At 41.2% G+C, this 17,776-nt stretch overlaps 3 protein-coding genes across 3 annotated transcripts; 2 read left to right on the forward strand and 1 right to left on the reverse strand.

Annotated features, from left to right (window-relative positions):
• Positions 1-4,412: 4,412 nt before the first annotated feature.
• On the forward strand, positions 4,413-6,212 carry LOC115726818 (60S ribosomal protein L9). Its single transcript, XM_030656877.2, has 3 exons — positions 4,413-4,885; positions 5,698-5,820; positions 5,914-6,212. Exons 1-3 carry the CDS (start codon positions 4,511-4,513, stop codon positions 5,998-6,000), a joined length of 585 nt encoding a protein of 194 aa, XP_030512737.1. The 5' UTR covers positions 4,413-4,510; the 3' UTR covers positions 6,001-6,212.
• Positions 6,213-7,410: 1,198 nt separating this feature from the next.
• On the forward strand, positions 7,411-11,588 carry LOC115726817 (stomatin-like protein 2, mitochondrial). Its single transcript, XM_030656876.2, has 9 exons — positions 7,411-7,859; positions 8,115-8,358; positions 8,464-8,613; positions 8,992-9,049; positions 9,140-9,232; positions 9,532-9,630; positions 10,101-10,192; positions 10,802-10,861; positions 10,975-11,588. The coding sequence occupies exons 1-9, from the start codon at positions 7,618-7,620 to the stop codon at positions 11,275-11,277; spliced, it is 1,341 nt and encodes a 446-aa protein (XP_030512736.1). The 5' UTR covers positions 7,411-7,617; the 3' UTR covers positions 11,278-11,588.
• A 1,851-nt stretch (positions 11,589-13,439) lies between these two features.
• LOC115726816 (UNC93-like protein 1) lies at positions 13,440-15,513 on the reverse strand. The gene is made up of 2 exons (XM_030656875.2): positions 13,968-15,513; positions 13,440-13,879 (listed from the first exon to the last, which is right to left on the reverse strand). Exons 1-2 carry the CDS (start codon positions 15,125-15,127, stop codon positions 13,660-13,662), a joined length of 1,380 nt encoding a protein of 459 aa, XP_030512735.1. The 5' UTR covers positions 15,128-15,513; the 3' UTR covers positions 13,440-13,659.
• Between the last annotated feature and the right edge of the window lie 2,263 nt (positions 15,514-17,776).

Below are 17,776 nucleotides of genomic sequence, written 5' to 3' on the forward strand. Positions count from 1 at the left end.
CAAATCCTTGCTCGTGTGACAAGTTGCAGATTAGAAAAAGATTCCTAATCAACTTGAAATTTTTTTTATATCTCAAGAGGTTTTTTTTTCTTTTTTTTTAAGTTCACGAAATTACATAAAAAGAAAAAAAAAAAGTATCCACAATGAATCACAACTTTTCCAAATTAAGATATGCTGCAAGATATATTCAAGAACACTCAAGTCAGATTCAAGTTTTCCAAACAAATTAGCAAGCATTCAAAATTTGATTTTTTACATGCAATTATAAAAAAAAAATCGAATAGTGCATTATCTTAAACTAACCGACTAAATACTCAAGATTTGCAACATGTTTTGGAATCGGCGAGCTGATAGACCAATCTTTAGAGATGTAGGATATTTCCAAACTTGATAATTCAGACAAAGTATTTTAGGATATGCAAAGTATGGTAAGATATGCAAAGTTCACAAAATAAACAATTGAACATCCAAGTTAGAGAATAGGAAATATACCTCAAATTCCTCATTATGAGTTTTCCTTTGGGAACCTTATTCCAACCGGCCGATCAAGCTTGGGAGTCACGGACTGGTTTGTGGAGGACTCTTACGCACAGAGAACTTCGGACGGTGCGGTCTTGGGTGTTTCACGTTAGTGATTCTCCAAGTGGTCCTCTCGACACAGGCTAGCATAAACTGTGAGCTGCATGGCTGAGACAGTAAAGATTTTTTTTGGGTCTTCTAGCACAATTTGGGACTTTTGAATCACCAAAATAGCAGATAACCAAAAAGTAAGTTTGTTTGTTGTTCTTTTTTATTTAACGGCTGCAAAAGGTTAGCAAGTAGAGTAGGGGAGTTGGCAATGCAATAGTAGAGGAGGAAAGACAAAGAAAAGCACTCCAGGGAAAGTGCCCGATCAAACTTCATTCAAAGTAGTCCTCCTTCATTTGCCAAAAACTATCTCTGCACCTCACTGGACGAAGCTCCCCAAATTTTTTTTTTTGCCGAAGTCCCTCTTTTTTTCAACGTAGCTCTCCTCTATGTCGGACCCTTGAAGGGTCTTCTTATAGACTTGAGCTGATTTGTTTCAACCCAAGAATCCCTATGGAATATCACGTCTAATAATCCTCAACCTCCATGATTCAGCCAAGTTGTTATTCTTTTTGTTGGGATTTTGAACGCGTGAAAGCTACCCCTCCACATTCCTCATGGTTATACCAAATTGCTTCTCATAATCCGTCCAAGTTCGGCACCCCACATGGAAAGTTTTGACCATATTGAATGATTAAAGAACCTTGCTGTATTTTCAATTTGTGAGGCTGAGAAACCACGTTGCCTAAGTTCGTCTACCATCGGTCCAATTTAAATGCAAGTGCAATGTGAATATTTCCTACGGAACTAAAAGTGACTTAATTATTATTTTTTGATAGGGACCAAAGGTAGTCCCTAATTTTTATGCAAAATAAAGAAAAATCAAAATTTAAGTGTCAACAAAGAGGTGACGAGAAATTTTCATGAAAAACATATCCACATATCATAACAATCAAATAACATGTAAAGGGCATGAAAGAAACAAAATTTTCAAAGAATTTCGTCATGTAAATGGAACGATCGTACATATTAAAATGATTTGAATTACAATGAAAATTTTATATGTGATATATCTAGATAGTACAAACAACTTTTATCAAGAGAGTTCTACCATTAAAATCTTTAAAAAAATCATAAAAAATCGAGAAGCAGCAAAGGTTAGATCAGAACGGAACAACCTGCGGGATTCAAACAAAATTTCAAATTTTGAATTCATAATACAAGGCACTTTTGCCATAGCAAACAATCTCGGTTTCACACGCAAAAAATACCGTTGAAAGGATCTGGATCTCAGCTACGAAATTCACTTTTTGAATTTTTTCATATTCATGTTGGATTGGTACCGCATAATCCAAATACTAAAATATGTCAGAAAATAGAAAAATACATGAATAATAGCAAATTACAAATTCAAACCGCGAACTTCATAAATGCATTAGGCAGACCAAATGATACTAATTTTTGGACGATCTATGTATGAAATCGAAATTCTCAAAGTGATCTATGAATATCTAGTAGAAAGTGAAAGCGATTCGATCATCCTGGACATGCAAAATCGAGTTACAAACTCGAGATGCTCTCCGATATGAAAATGTAAAACATTAAAAGCATTCATCAAATCATTATCGACTACTATAATAATAATCAAGCAATATGCAAAGGGCAGGAAAGAAACAAAATTTTCAAAGAATTTCGTCCTCTTAATGAAACGATCATACCGATTAAAATGATTTGGATTGCAATGAAAATTTTATATGTGATAGATTTAGATGGTACGAATAACTTTTATCAACAGAGTTCTACCATTAAAATCTTTAAAAAAATCATCAAAAAATCGAGAAGCAGCAAAGGTCAAATCAGAACAAAACAACTTTTGAGATTCAAGCAGAAATTTCAGATTTTGGATTCATAATACGAGGCACTTTTGCCATAGCAAACAATCTCCGTTTTACACGCAAAAATTACTGTTGAAAATATATGGATCTTAGCTACGAAATTCGTTTTATGAATTTTTTCAAATTCGTGCTGGATTGGTACCGCATTATTCGAATATTAAAATATGTTTGAAAACAAAAAAATACATGAACAATAGCATATTACATATTCAAATCGCGAACTTCATGAATGCATTAGATAGACCAAATGATACTAATTTTTGGACAATCTATATATGAAATCGAAGCTCTTGAAATAATCTACGAATATCTACTAAAAAGTGAGAGCAGATTCGATCGCCTAAACATGCAAAATCGAGTTGCAAAATTGAGTTACAAACTCGAGATGCACTCCGATATGAAAATGTAAAACATTAAAAACATTCACCAAATCATTATCGATTATTATAATCATGTGAAATCAACTATAAGGATTGAAGTTTGTAGATCCTATACCAACTTCATTACTTAAAATCGATAATGATCTAGCGAGCCGAACGACGAAGCTCTTCAAGATAATTTTGCAGTACATGGGCGTTGATTCATCCGATGGACCAAGCTCAAGTTTAGATGAGTAGATTAAGTTAGTGGGGAAATTGCGTAAGAAAGCATAGATATCTCAGCTCAATGATGAGCTTTTTGCTCAAGTTTCAAAACAAACACGAAATAATCCCAACAGGTATAAAGTTTGTTCTCTCACACAAGTTTAAATATTGTTTTGCTTTATTGTTTTTCCTTTAGCTAAATTGCCAAGTTTAAACTATTCCAGGTAATGTTTAATTAATGCTTGGGAGCTAATGTACTTATGCGCATTATCAATGCCTCATAACAGGGACATTAGTGGTTTTAGAGAAGACATTGCTTACTGCTGCACATTTTTTTTTTTGTTTTGTTGCCACAACCACATATTTACTAACATAGATAAGATAGGTCAATGACTCCTAATGGTCGTGGGACAAAAGAAACCTATCTAATCGAATTCAAGTTCATGTGATCAATTTAGTTCCAAATTTTTTAATTATATCAATTCATTCTTGAACTTTTTTTTAAAATAAGTCTCGTATCTTTTATCTATTTACGAATTCAACTCTAAATCTCCAACACAAATTATGTCTCAAATTCAACTTTGTAAATCCCTTCAAGAAATCCACAAAAAGAAAAAAAAAAAATAGGGTGCAGAAGTCGCAGGATGAATATGTGAATGACATCAATCCATGATGACAACAAATATCATTGTTTTGAATGTGGGATGTTTGTAATGACGAGTCCTTCTAGATTTGCCAAGTAAGGAAATGAGATATCTATCCACGACCAAGTCAGATTATCCGTCAAATGTCATTTGGTAAAATTAAATATGATTAGACGGTAGAGAATACCTAACCACTCTCACATTGACTTCTCAATTTCTCTGGGGGCGATCTACCTTCGTGTGAGAATTAAGTTCTAATATGTGGTTTAAAGTATTTAATCAACATCTAAAGCTAGAATAGTGCCATAAGTGCTAATTTCCGGGCTTTCTATTTCGCACTTTAAGCAATGAATATGACCTTTTGACCGAAAAAAAGAAAAGAAATACGCAGTAAAAAGAAAGCTAAATACGCTCTCGGTTCATTCCATGCCGTTGTATTTAAAATCTGACCGCTTCTTTTTGTTGTTGCCAAAGTATTGTAATTTCGATTCATTGTGCGAACATGGCAAATCCGGACCCAAGAGCACGAACAGGCCCATCTTGTTTCGGGCTTCGCACTCTCATTTAGAGAGATGGCAACTGGGCAAGTGGCGGCCCAGGAATGAATTTGGGCTGGGACTGGCCCATAATAAAAAATTCGGGCCCGGCGTGCCAGGCCGTACCCTTGCCGAGCCGGCCCAATTTCCGATCCTAAGGCAAACAGCATTGTATAAAACCCAGTCACACTCACTCCCGCTAGGGTTTTCGCCGCGAACGAACCTTCTCTCTCTCAGCCGCTCGGGTTTTCGCAGAGCCGCCAACACCAGCGTACGGAGCGAAGATGAAGACGATCCTCTCGTCCGAGACCATGGACATCCCCGACGGCGTCACCATCAAGGTGAACGCGAAGGTGATCGAGGTCGAGGGCCCTCGCGGCAAGCTCACCCGCAACTTCAAGCACCTCAACCTCGACTTCCAGCTCATCAAGGACGAGGCCACCGGCAAGAGGAAGCTCAAGATCGAGGCCTGGTTCGGCACCCGGAAGACCTCAGCCGCCATCCGGACGGCCCTCAGCCACGTGGAGAACCTCATCACCGGCGTCACCAAGGGTTACAGGTACAAGATGCGCTTCGTGTACGCTCACTTCCCCATTAACGCCAGCATCCAGAACTCGAACAAGTCCATCGAGATTCGCAACTTCTTGGGTGAGAAGAAGGTGAGAAATCCTCTTTTTTGATAATTCATTTGAAACTTGACAATTGGGCGATATGGTTTGGCTGATCGTGCTATCTTCACTTTCACTGCATTTGCTACATTTTGCCGATCCATGTCGTGCTTTTCATGGTGCTGTCCCATTTTCCTAAGGTTGTCCCTTTGGTTATTGCTGTCTTGTTCGTTGAGAGCTTGTTAGTTTTAGTGTGATGTGTTTCGGTGGTTTGGAAATCAGTGTGAATGGAAGGTTGTTTTTGAAATTTCAGTGAATCTGACAGCACCGGATTGTCTTGTATTGATTTACGGTGGTCTCTGGATCGAAGTATTTATTCTCGCCAGGGGTTCTGAGATTTCTCTGTATTGTTAGAATCTAGTTCAATAGTTGGATTCTCGCGGTGTCCTTTCAAATGCATCGGTAGAAATGCTCGAAGTGAAAAGTCTGTTTTGAATCGAGGCTCTGCATATGAACAGCCTTGCGTCCTCGTGGTTATTGTTAATTCAATTATTATATGTAGTTTATTATGCTTTCAATTGGTTGAGGTCAGAAGGTTGCCTTTTGCCTACTAGGTTCGGTTTCTGGACTGATGTGATGAACGAGTTCGTAACAAATCGGTTGCCTAGCACTGTGCTATATTGTTTGCTGAATGGAGACTGCCTATACTTTAGCTTTCCGGTTTGGGCTTATGTTCTGATATCAAGTTTCCCTGAATCAAACCATTTGATGATTTTGCCCACCTCCCATCGTTTTTTACGTTACTTTTGTTGTGGTTCTAGATGAAACTGAAAATAATCCTCTTTCTTACCCGTTTTGCTCAGGTGAGGAAGGTAGATATGCTTGAAGGAGTATCTGTGGTCCGTTCTGAAAAGGTGAAGGACGAACTGGTCGTGGATGGGAATGACATCGAGCTTGTTTCCCGATCTTGCGCCCTCATAAACCAGGTGCGTCCTACTCTTCATTTTCCTTGCATACTGAACCACCGCCGCACGCGATGGGCTCTTGCTGAGATTGTATTTCTGTGTGTCTTGAAACAGAAATGCCATGTGAAGAACAAGGACATTAGGAAGTTCCTCGATGGTATTTATGTCAGCGAGAAGGGAACCATCCTTGGGGAAGAATGATGGGCGAAGTATTAGCAGCGTTCGGTGTCGAGTTTTACACCTTTATGTCTTGTTTTCCATCTGATATGCTTCTTAAGGATGATTTAGCAGACTCCAATGGTCCTGTTGAGGATGAGATTTACAATTTTGTGCTATGGGAGTTTCTCTGCCTACATTCGGGTGTTTATTCGGTTCTTTTTCATATTTCAACTATATTGCAGTTCTTTCTATTAGCGTACATCATGTCCGAAAATCTGTTTCGGATGTGCTGGGACCTGCGAGAAACTCTATTCCTATGTTTTCTGGAACACGAAAATGCGGAAGCAAATGTATGTCCTGAATTTGCCCGACGGACTATGCTGGGCAGAGCGGGAACTTGAATAGAACTAGAATCGGTTTATCGCGAATTTCGGTTGTGTTTGTTTTGAGAGGACTTTATGATAAAGAAAAATGTTTTTCATGAAAATTATTTTGGGAAAAAAAAAATTCTCCTCTTCCATCTCAGTTTAGTGAATTCGTGTTCTATATTTTAATAATGGATGTTTTCTTTGATGTGATTTTTCATTAGCCATTTTCAGTGAATTAAATGCTAGAAAGTCTGGGAAATGAATTTGCGGAAAATTATTTCACTCAACCACGGACATCCTCAGACAGACAATCAATAGGTTTACTTGTATAATTCAAGATCAATATTAGCACATTTCCTGCGATCTAGATTACTGTTTAATCTTCTCGATGACATCGATCGGGCTAAAATTGTGTAATGGGCAAGTAAATGATGATTTTACTATTAGCCCAAGAGCTCTCTTCTAAGCTCAGGACTTGACTTATCTTGTAGGGCATAAAATGAAGAGAAAATTTCACAAAAGATCCATAATTTTAACTTAATGCGTAATATGATGTTTGAATTTTTAATTTTTTGAATGTGGCCTTTAAACTTTAGTCTATCATATAATGTCCTTTTTGAACTTTTAAATTATTTAATGTGGTCTTTGAACTTTTAATACATGTTCAATTTAGTCTTCAAATTATGTGCAAATATTCAATGATGTCCCTGAATTTGAACTAATGAAAAGATAATATTGAAATTTTAAAAATTAAGTGATTATATTGATCAAATTAAAAGATCGGGGATCGCATTGCACATTAGGATAAAATTCAAAGATTATACCAAATAACTTAAAAATTCAAGGATTACGTTACATATTTGGCTAAAGTTTCGAAATAGGTCATTTTCCCTAAATCAATTTTTTATAAAAAAAATCTCGGCGATTTGAGTTTAAGGTTTTTTTAATGCTACTGGATGTTCTGAATTGTTTGACAAGAAATCGCAATGGTCGACCCAATCTCTTCCCCAATGCTACATTGTGTGGTATGTTACGAAGGAGAGAGCCCTTGCACTGTCACACATTTTTTTGACCCATCTTTGCTTTTGCTTGGAGAGAAAGAAGGAAGGCCGACGATGATGAAGGAGAAGGTTTTACTAGGGCTTTACAAAAGCCCCTTCGCATGAAACCACCGAGCCAGCACCTCCTCCATCTTTGACACCCTCCTTCGTTTTCTTCTTCAAATTCCGACAGTGATCATCGATTGACCACACACTAGAGCAGAGAGAGAGAGAGAGAGAGAGAGAGAGAGATGAACCCCATGCTCAGAAGCTCTGGTTCTCTCAGGCACGCCCTGAGATCTCTCCAGAACCTCCGCAATTCCTCCTCCGTTTCGGCTCGCGCTCTCTCGACTGCTCCCTCGTTCCTCAGGCCCTCCTCCGCCAATCACCTCTCGCCGCGCCACCGCCCGCTGCCCCCTCTCCTCCCTCTGTCGCCGCCGTTCATCTCCACCTCTGTCCGGCACCTCCGCGTCGGCCGTGACCCCAGCACCGGGTAATTGCGCTCAATTCCTTGATAATTTTAGGTCAGTGTAGGCGTGTCGGGTAATGCGATGCTGTTAGTACCGCGGGAATCGCGCGCGTGTCGCATTTTGAATGCTGGATTCGATGGATTTTGGAAGCGACTTACTATTGTGAAAATTGTGCCTTTGGTGTGTGGATTAGCGGATGGGATGCCACTTTGGATCGTTTGGTTTCCGCTAGTTTTTTTCTTTGTAGTGTTGTGACAATGTGAACTTGGGGTTTGCAGGTATGAGATAACGCCACCGGTGAATTGGGGGATACGAATTGTGCCGCAACAGAGGGCTTTTGTGATCGAACGGTTCGGCAAGTATGTGAAAACCCTAACTTCGGGAATCCATTTCTTGATTCCATTCGTTGATCGAATAGCTTATGTGCATTCACTCAAGGAAGAGGCCATTCCTATCCCGGACCAGTCTGCTATTACTAAAGACAATGTCAGCATTTTGATCGATGGAGTGCTCTACGTTAAGGTATAATCATGGATTTTCAGCTGCATTCTGTGTTTTCTCACGGAATGCTTCATTTTTTCCGTATATCTAGACATGAAGGTGCTGACTATGGTGGGGCTATCGCAGATTGTGGATCCATACAATGCTTCTTATGGCGTTGAGAATCCTATATATGCAGTCATTCAGCTAGCTCAGACAACGATGCGTAGTGAGCTTGGGAAAATAACGCTCGACAAGACATTCGAGGAGCGGGACACGCTTAATGAAAAGATAGTGGTGAGTTCTGCTTCTGTGGACTCTATGTCGGCACCTGATCCTTCTAGGCTAAGTTGTAGATAGCATAAGGCAACTCAGTTTCCTTGATTCTGGCTGAGTTCAAGCTTTTTCTGAACAGCTCCATTTGTCTATGTGTTTTCCACTATTGGAGTCCTGTCTGTATCTGTCGCTTCTTCTCTATGCTTATGTCCGTCTCTGCTATTGTCGGTAGCATGTTTTTCTTCTTGTTGTTTGGATAATGCCTATGGAGTATTAGAGATGAATAGTCATGACAGATCTAATCCAAAATTTGAAATTACATGATTATATACTTAGATGGTGTAGCTATGAGAACGAGAATGAAAGCCGTTTCTTTATGAGTCAACTATATTTTTACAGGAGTCTATTAACGTGGCTGCTCTAGACTGGGGTTTGAAATGTCTTCGTTATGAAATACGTAAGTTGAGGCCTGTCCAAAGTTGTTATTATGGTAATTTGACACTTTAGAGAATCTCTTGAATGCATTTATCTGTGCTTTCTTCCTTAGGGGACATATCTCCTCCTCGTGGTGTGAGGCAAGCTATGGAGATGCAAGCAGAAGCTGAGCGTAAGAAAAGAGCTCAAATCCTGGAGTCTGAAGGTGATGAAGTCATGCATTCTAAGTGCTTATATTTAGTAGATGTGTGATGATGAGCTATGATAGTTGTTCTGTGTCATTTGTTACCGAGTCTGTGGTCACTTTAGTCACTGTACAAACTTGCTTAATGATTACTAGCATCATTACTTCATTGCTAGCTACTGTTATTTACCATGATACTTCCGCTTGGGGTCAGCTCCATATTCTGACCATTCTGTTTTGAATATCTGCTTTCCCCCTGTAGCATGAATAATCTGAGCAGATCCTCATATCAGTTAACTGATACTTTTAATGTTCAACAGGAGAAAGACAGTCGAACATCAATATTGCGGATGGTAAAAAGAGTGCTGTAATCCTAGAGTCAGAAGCTGCAAAGATGGATCAAGTTAATAGAGCACATGGTCCGTTGTACCGCGAATTCCTTAATCCGCAAAGGCTAATGCCATAAGACTGAAATTTGTTCGTAATCTTGTATTTTGTACACTGCTAGAATTGTTTGATACTCTGCGGTTTGCTGGATGCAATGCTTCATTTGAAAGCTGCTTCTAGTAGAGAAACTTACATTCTTTTCAGAGGAGAAATTTACTTGCAGGAACTGATGGGAATTGTCATAAGGGCCTTTTTTATCTTGTTGTAAACTTTGGCTTTCTAGTTGTGGAATGGACAAATCCTTTTCATGACATTGTTATAGGCAGAGGACATAATATCAGTAGTGTCATACTATAAGCTCTTATTTTGCCAATTGGTAGGAAATACGTTGCATTATGCCTGTATCAGTGTCATATGTAGGTTGTAGTTTTATCCTCAATTGCGTGGGCATCTTAAGTGGTTCTATCTTTGACTTTTTTCTTCTTACCACTCAACTCAATAGGAGAAGCAGAAGCCATTCTTGCTAGGGCACAAGCGACATCAAAAGGAATTGTTCTGGTATCTGATGCTCTTAAGGAGACTGGAGGTGTCGAAGTAAGCTTTTCTCTTGAATTACGGGTTTCCCAGTATTGTTGATGTAGACATTCTGTCGATGAGCAGCAATAGTACACATAATGATAACTTTCATATACTTAAGTGGCAAAAGTTTTCTCGATTCTACGAGGATTTTAAACATGGAAGGTTCTTCTTACAAACCACAGTATTGTGCTCTATCTATGCCATGTACTTGCAGCTTTCAAGAGGAAAACATTAGTGCGGCGTGCAGATGGTCTTGAAAAGTTAACGAGGCTCAACTGTTAGCAATAAGTCAAGTGGACTTTGGAGAACTGACTAGATATATAGGGTAGCATTGGTGAGGGAAGATGTGCAAAAAGCCAAAAAGGTGGGAAGAACTTAGCTGTTGAAGACAATAAATGGAAAGTTATTTCTAAAGAAAATGACAGGGGTAACTTGCTTGATCTTCATGTTGTCAGAGGTTTCTCCCCCCAAATAAGGCCTTTGTATAGAGATTTGTAGGGATTGTCATTATCCTTTTTGTGAAATAATGGAACGTATATCCTTTATTTCTTTATTGAGAGGATGATGCTTATCAAATTACTGTTTGACTTCCCACATATTGTGTACTCTCTACTTTGAATGCAGGCGGCTAGTTTGAGGATTGCTGAACAATATATCCATGCCTTTGGAAACATTGCCAAAGAGGTAAATGACTGCTGTTTGAAGTTTGTGTTTGATTGCATATTCCCTCCAAATAACTTAGTATTAACCAGGTTACGATTCTCATTTATTCTCATTTTAACTTCTATTTACATCAGGGCACAACATTGTTGCTTCCTAGCTCCACTGCCAATCCAGCTAACATGATGGCACAAGCTTTGACAATGTATAAAAGCCTAATCGGCGGCAATGTCTCGGGGGATGCTCCAAGTGGAGGCACTTCATCCCAGTTGATTGAAAGCTCACATGACAACCCTTCTTCCTCGGGAGAGGCTGTGGACCGTATTCCCGCGACTTCTAGAAGAAATAGCATTGAACAGCGTGAGCCAACATTTTCACTTCAAAGTCCTCCGAAGGATAGTAGAAGTAATCGCGCTGGACAATTTGATAAGAGAACATAGTTTTTCCTGCAAAACTGTTGTGGCTGATGTTCCCGTGTTTCCGGTGTCTCGTTTCCTCACAGCAAGTCAAATCAGTTTTGAACTGTATTTTGCAAAGAAGCTCGCATTTGCTCAAGTCATTTGGCAAAATTAGGATCTTTCTTCGGATAACCTACATGAGCATTTCCTTTTCGAGGTGATGGATTTTGTTCTACAAGTCGCACTTCTATCTATTTAAATGAACTTTTTGATGGAGCGCCCAGAGCCATTTTCCTTGTAATTGTGACATAGGTCCTCATTTTGTTCAATAAATCTCATTCTGAGTTGCAGATGACTGGTGTCGATCTTTAGGCTTCAGCTCATCAAAATTCCTCTGACTTTAATTCTTCTCATGCATATGCAATTGGTCAAAAGGACTTTGTGGGCTGGGTTGAATGTGCTTCCCCGGGCCATGTCGAGTCCACTTTCGAATATGTCCGGCTTGATAATTGAAGTAGCCTATTTACCTTAAAAAAGTCACATACCAAGTGGTCATATCTGGTGCCAAGGGCACTTCCTCTAATTCATCCTTCCTATCTCCTGTTAAGGCTTGTGACAATCTCATCTGTTCATACCTGATTTCAAGGTGACGGTGTCGAGGTCGTGAATATCGTACCTATGAGCACAATCGATCTCCTTTCGCAGCTTTTCGCTTTCTTCACATGAAGGCAGAAAAGCTGCACGTTTGTTTCATTATGTTGTTGAAAACTTGATTCCTGAAAATGTGTTTCCTCAATATGATATTCTGTCGGTCTAGAGATGCTGAAATGCGTTTTCCTCGGCGACTTTTCTCCTCCTTTTGTCTAAATTTCAAAGAGAAAGCAACAATCGATCTCGTTCTTCGCATGGATAAAAAAGGCACACATCCTATGACTGTTTGCACGATCAATAATCTTTAACACAATTCGTGAAATCTCGTTCCAAAGAATAACTACAAGTACAATATCTGTTCATCTGCACAATCCTAGACATTTGGTGCAGAAAAGCTAAGAGCAAGAAGACTCGAAAATTCGCGGAAGAGCTGCACAGGTCTTAGACATGACCAACCCGGTGCACCTCTTGCTACCCTACAAAGAGAATTTCAACTCAATTTTTCCCGGTGGACGAGAAAATGGATTCGAAGAGAGATCGTACTACGTGCGGTGCCTCATCAAAGTCTTTTAGAAAATGGATTCTAAGAGAGATTGTAAGATGATCTACGACGTCTTCTCGTTGCGCCTTTCTCAGCTAGATGGACATGACTGGAAATAATTCTTGCTTATGTTCAACATACAAATAACTGTTAAATACCCATAAACCTAACTGCTCTGAAGCATCTGGCACAAAAAAGAAAAATGCTCAGAAGCAAAGTTTTGCGAGATAAACAGTATTCTCTCTTCAAGGATAAAAAAGCTTCTAGTTCTGGGAAACAAGCCGAGTCAAATGCTCAGTTCCATATAGCCACAAAACCTTTACTTCCTCTTCCTGCCAATTGACGACTACTCGAAATTATGCATCCAAAGGATAACCTTTTCAACGCATTGCATCGATCCTGCAGAGACAGTAATAGATGTTCTATAGCGATATTCGTGACGGAACATCTTGAGATGCTTCACATCTTGACTAGTAAAAGCTCTCTATCCTGAAAATCGCAGAGGTCACATTTGAAAAAAGCCAAAGTATTTCATTGTGAATCTGGTCTTTTTCTATCTGAATGCAGAAATACCGTATTTCTTGAGCCCAAACAAACAACAAGAGGACCAGACATATAGATAGCATTACCGTCTTGTTCTTCAAAAAAGAGATTATTTAAAGCCGTAGCGTTTCCGGACATTAGAATCTACTCCAAAAACATGGTCAACCAGGACGAGAAGCGACACCCCTGAGTTTTATTTTATGCTGTCCTAGTTCACATCTCTAGAAAGCCAAAAGGAAAAGACAGTGGCGCGGAGTCAGCTTCTCACAAAGTTCCTAGGCATTTTGAAAGGAAGATTACATTAAAATATGCAAGCAAGCAGATCACAGCCATAAAATAATGGATCGCCTGCGATAATTTGACGATTCCAGCGTACCGGCAACGATAACTATGATAGCTGTGAACTACTCATAAGCCACACCTGTTTGCACGGCTCTTAAGGGGGAGAGAAATTTTCATGGAACATGACTTTGACTACGAGTTTGATACACTGGCGAGGTTTTTTTACAACTGTCGTGTAACTGCCAAAGATTACAGCTCCAATGTAGACAATCCTAGGAGGAGACAAAGCAATTCGAAAGAAGTTATCTTTTTCAGCAGGTTGTTGTCTTGCTAAGTCTGGCATTCACAAATAAGCTTCATAACAAAGATTAGATAACATTTCGGATCGGGCTGGGTTGGGTCGTCACCTAATGAGCAAACGATGGAGCAACTTCCTTCTTAGCTCCCTCTTCGCCCTCCTTATCGTCCTTCACGGCCAACTTGACAAGAACCAGCAGCAAGGGATAGCCCACCGTCATCAGCGACCAGTTGACAATAAGCTCCGAGAGGAACGGGACCTTGTGCGTGTCGATTTGCCACGCAACCGCTGCTCCTGCGCTCTGCACGCCTTTATAGAACCCACTGTACCTGCAGGACATAGAAAACCAGATATCAGTTTCAATGTTAGACCCAAAATATTAATCTCTAATAAATAGATGAGAAACCTGTGCGCTACCTGCTAAGAATTGCAGAATCATCAGCCAAGGAACCAATGATCCAATAAACCATGCTCTGGAACATAGCATCCAGCAATCCATAGCTGAAATACAACACGAATGGCCCGGCATAATCAGAGCCGGAGTCCTTGAAGTCCAACTTATTGGGAAGGTCGTGGCGAGAGTAATTCAGCTGATTAGCAAGGCCGCCGCCCCAAACCGCAGTCCCAAGCAAAGCGACGATCGCAATCCCGACATAACCCCTCGTCTTCCGACTCGAAAAGCTGAAATCTAACACATAGCCGATTCCGATGGACCCCAGCATCTGCGCCCCCCAGTAGAACACATTGTTCAGCCCTCTAGTCCTCAAATTGAACATGACCCCGTTCACGTTAGTAAATTGGTAGCTGTAAAAGAAGTTGCTAGCCCAAGATGCCGGCACAATCAAGAGCATCTTCCAGTTGAGGAACAGCTTGAGAATCTCAAGTGCCTCAGTCGAAACGCTCGAGTACTTCACGTTAGTGCAAGTAGTCCCGTCGTCGCGAATCACCTTGCTCGGCGGCAAGATGGCCAGGGAAAGAAGTGCACCGAGAGTCATAAAACACATGAACCCAATATAGGTTCCATCATTCACAGAAGCAGCTTCACTCCTGCTGTAATTCGAAATGAATGGGATTAACCCACCAATGACGCCTCCCATGTTGAAAATGCTCCAGAACAGGGAGATGTAAGTGCCCTTTCGGTCGCGCGGCGGGTACGAGGTCATGATGGCGCCCTCACCGGCCCACAGGAGGCCCGCGCCGATGCCTAGGATCGCACCGGCGGCGATGGCGAAGGCCTGGTGGTGGTAGTGGTTGTAGTACAAGAAAGAGCCCGCGTAGAGAACGTAAGTGCTGCAACCCGCGGCGAGAGTCAAGCGAGGGCCCAGGAGGTTATATATCCCGCCGCCGAGGACGCCGAAGACGGCGAAGGTGGTGTAGAGGGCGGTGTTGGCGTTGTTGGCCGCGGTGGGGTCCACCTGGCCGCCGCCGCCCATCCCGGAGAGGGCGTTGAACATGCCGGGGCAGCAGAAGCAGACCAGCCCGATGAGGCTGACCTGGACGAGGGGCGAGTTGTACCGGAAGAGGGACTTCTTGGGCGGCGCGGCCGACTCCTGATCGAGATTGTCCTCGAAACCCATGTCGCAGATCCCGAAGAAAAGATCGGTCTTTTGGATCGATGGGTGCGCGAAACGAGGGATCTTGAGGAGATTCGTTCAAGAAACGACGAGATTGATTGCCGAAAACACTCGACGGGGAGCCTGAGTCGAGCTGAGCTGCAGATGGGCAACTGGTTTTTAAAGAGGGTTACTGAAGGCCGTGGCGAGTAAATTAATGGATGGGAGCGCCGGAGCGGAGCTTATTATATTCTGAAAGGGATGGGAATGGAGGGGGAATCACACCCATGCCGGACTGCCAGTACTGATCTGCGCCTTTTCGGTCTTCTTCTTCTTCGTCAGGATCTTTGCACTCGTTTCAGAGCAGGCAAGAGAATCTGGTGATTCTACGGCAGTACAAAAGGCCCACGGACTTTGGGTGTCAGGCTGACGATGGGGGTGAAGATTGTTTTTCATCTTTGGGTTTCCATGATCTGCACGTCACGGCTTTAGCTCTTTCATTCCTAACGTGGCGGGACGACACGAAGGGCTTTTGAACATTTTAACTCAACATATAATATTCAACATAGTTTATGGACTTTTGTTCAATATGCGACATAGTTCCTAAGCTTTCAACTTATTCGATGTGGGCTTCTACACTTTTGGTACATACTCAGTTCGGTCTCCGAACGATGTGAAGACGCTTGGTGTTATCCTTCTAACGTAATTAGGGGGCTGAGTTTTTTTTTTTTTTTTGGTCAGATGAAGATTGAGGTGGCCATGTAGCTAAAGTTCAGGAATCGAGTCAAAGTTCAGTTACCATTTGCGTCGTTTTTTGCCTTTCCTGAGGTAGGTAAAAGTGGGTTTTCCTTTTCTGATTGGCTTTGAACTTCTTGCCAGGATATTGGCGGACCTCTCAATTGGGAGATTAAAGAAACATACTAGAACGGTAAAGATGATTGCAACTTGCAAGTGCCGTTCGCATTTCCAAAAAGCTTATGCAAGTGGTCGTCCAGAGAATCTTGCATCGTACCAGGAATCCGTTTCCAGCTGGCAAACAAATCATGGATCTCTTTTTTGTTTAATACCTTGTAATTATACCCACGGTCCGCCTAGATTTTTTTTTTTTTTTTTTAAAAACTAATGTTTTCTAGGACGGGCCGAAAATGACGTTTCTTTTTTTTGTCTTTGGAGGAAAATTCTCTTGTATGGATAGCTTTGGCGTAATTGCGGACAATGAGAGACAGCGATGCGTTCGGAATCTGCGCATTAGACTTTAATCCTCCGGTTTTTTTCCCCTTCTTTCCTTTTAATTATTGGTCCTCGGCCGGCTACGGCGTTGGTCGGCATTCATCGTTTTGCTCTCGTTCCCCCCGGACTTAACGTCCGTTTTTCCCTTTTCTGAAATCTTGGTCTGTGTGGGCAATTCTGATCGTGCTTTGATAGATTCTGTGCGTTGGAGATATGTGAAGAAATATGTGCGGGGGTGGAGAGATGGTTTGATCCAAAAGTCCGAGAGAAACCGATCCGTAGCGCGAGTGCTATGCCGATTACGTTCGAGTCATTCGACGATTGTGCGTAAGTCGGACGAGCAGAATCGTTATCCATCGAGTGGATGAAATTGCCGATTTCCGACCTTTTGTAGGCGCACGGGATGACTCGATTTCCGAATGCGAAATGCCCTCTTGTTCCTATCCCGACTTTCCACCGGAAAAATCAACCAGCGTGGCTTTGATTCTTCGGAAGTCTTCATCACCAACCCTCTTGATTTGACGGATTTGTCAAATTCTATCCCAAAGTCCCCCCGCCGGCCGTCGGAGAGGCCCGCACCCTTTCCCTGTCGTCATTCTGGACGAACATCCACTGGGCGTTCGGTCAACTGACAATTTTCTATTGGCCGAGAAACGAGAAAGTCAACTTTGCAGTTTCCTCAATTCAAGTTTTTATAGTATTATAAGGATTATTATTAGCTTTTCTTTAATTCCAATTTATTCCCAGTTCTAATTTATTTGTTACTTTTTTCTTTGGGTCTTGCTAATTTTAATTACTCTTTTCTAAAATTTATTACTACTCTTTTTTTTTTTAATTTGTTATTACTTGGCCAACGAAGAAAAGGGGCAGCGCAAGCCATGGAGTGCCAAATGGAGGATAATGCGAGGCCGAGCTCGTGCAGAACGGCAGAACTACTAGAATTGGATGTGACGTGCCTAAAATATGTCGACACTCTCTGCGAGAAGATGCATTGCCTCTGTCCAAAATCACTTGGACCTTAAAATTGAAACCGGTGATTTTCGATCCGGATCTCTAATTCCAAGAGAGAATCGGACCGTTTAGACCGGATCAATTTTTTTTCCTTAAATGGATGTATATTTTTAAATAATACGTTAAAATTAAAATCCGTGTTGCTTGCTCGCTCCCGTTAATGACCTATCGATTTCGTTGAACCGTAAGGGAACGGTTAGTTCCCGGACCATCGAGTCTCTTGTCCAATCCTAAAAACTAGGAACGCTTCCTTTCGATTCTATTCTCTGACTCCCGAGTGAGACCGGATCCAAACAATGTACAAGAAAATTTCCAATATTGTATCCGCAACTGTCCAAAAGTAACATTCTCAATTGGTTGGCCAACGAGCGACGGGCGATCGATTGTTTCATTACTCGCTGCTTTTACTAGAAAACAACATCTCTCGTTTCA

The sequence above is a fragment of the Rhodamnia argentea genome, chromosome 7 (genome assembly GCF_020921035.1).
Source record: "Rhodamnia argentea isolate NSW1041297 chromosome 7, ASM2092103v1, whole genome shotgun sequence".
In the NCBI taxonomy this organism is placed as follows: domain Eukaryota; kingdom Viridiplantae; phylum Streptophyta; class Magnoliopsida; order Myrtales; family Myrtaceae; genus Rhodamnia; species Rhodamnia argentea.

Coding starts and splice junctions, on each gene's coding strand:
- LOC115726817 (XM_030656876.2), top strand. CDS start 7,618: ATGAACCCCATGCTCAGAAGCTCTGGTTCTCTCAGGCACGCCCTGAGA. Junction 9,233..9,531: donor TCAAATCCTGGAGTCTGAAG/GTGATGAAGTCA, acceptor AATGTTCAACAG/GAGAAAGACAGTCGAACATC. Junction 10,862..10,974: donor TTGGAAACATTGCCAAAGAG/GTAAATGACTGC, acceptor TATTTACATCAG/GGCACAACATTGTTGCTTCC.
- LOC115726818 (XM_030656877.2), top strand. CDS start 4,511: ATGAAGACGATCCTCTCGTCCGAGACCATGGACATCCCCGACGGCGTC. Junction 4,886..5,697: donor ACTTCTTGGGTGAGAAGAAG/GTGAGAAATCCT, acceptor CGTTTTGCTCAG/GTGAGGAAGGTAGATATGCT. Junction 5,821..5,913: donor CTTGCGCCCTCATAAACCAG/GTGCGTCCTACT, acceptor GTCTTGAAACAG/AAATGCCATGTGAAGAACAA.
- LOC115726816 (XM_030656875.2), bottom strand. CDS start 15,127: ATGGGTTTCGAGGACAATCTCGATCAGGAGTCGGCCGCGCCGCCCAAG. Junction 13,880..13,967: donor GATTCTGCAATTCTTAGCAG/GTAGCGCACAGG, acceptor TATGTCCTGCAG/GTACAGTGGGTTCTATAAAG.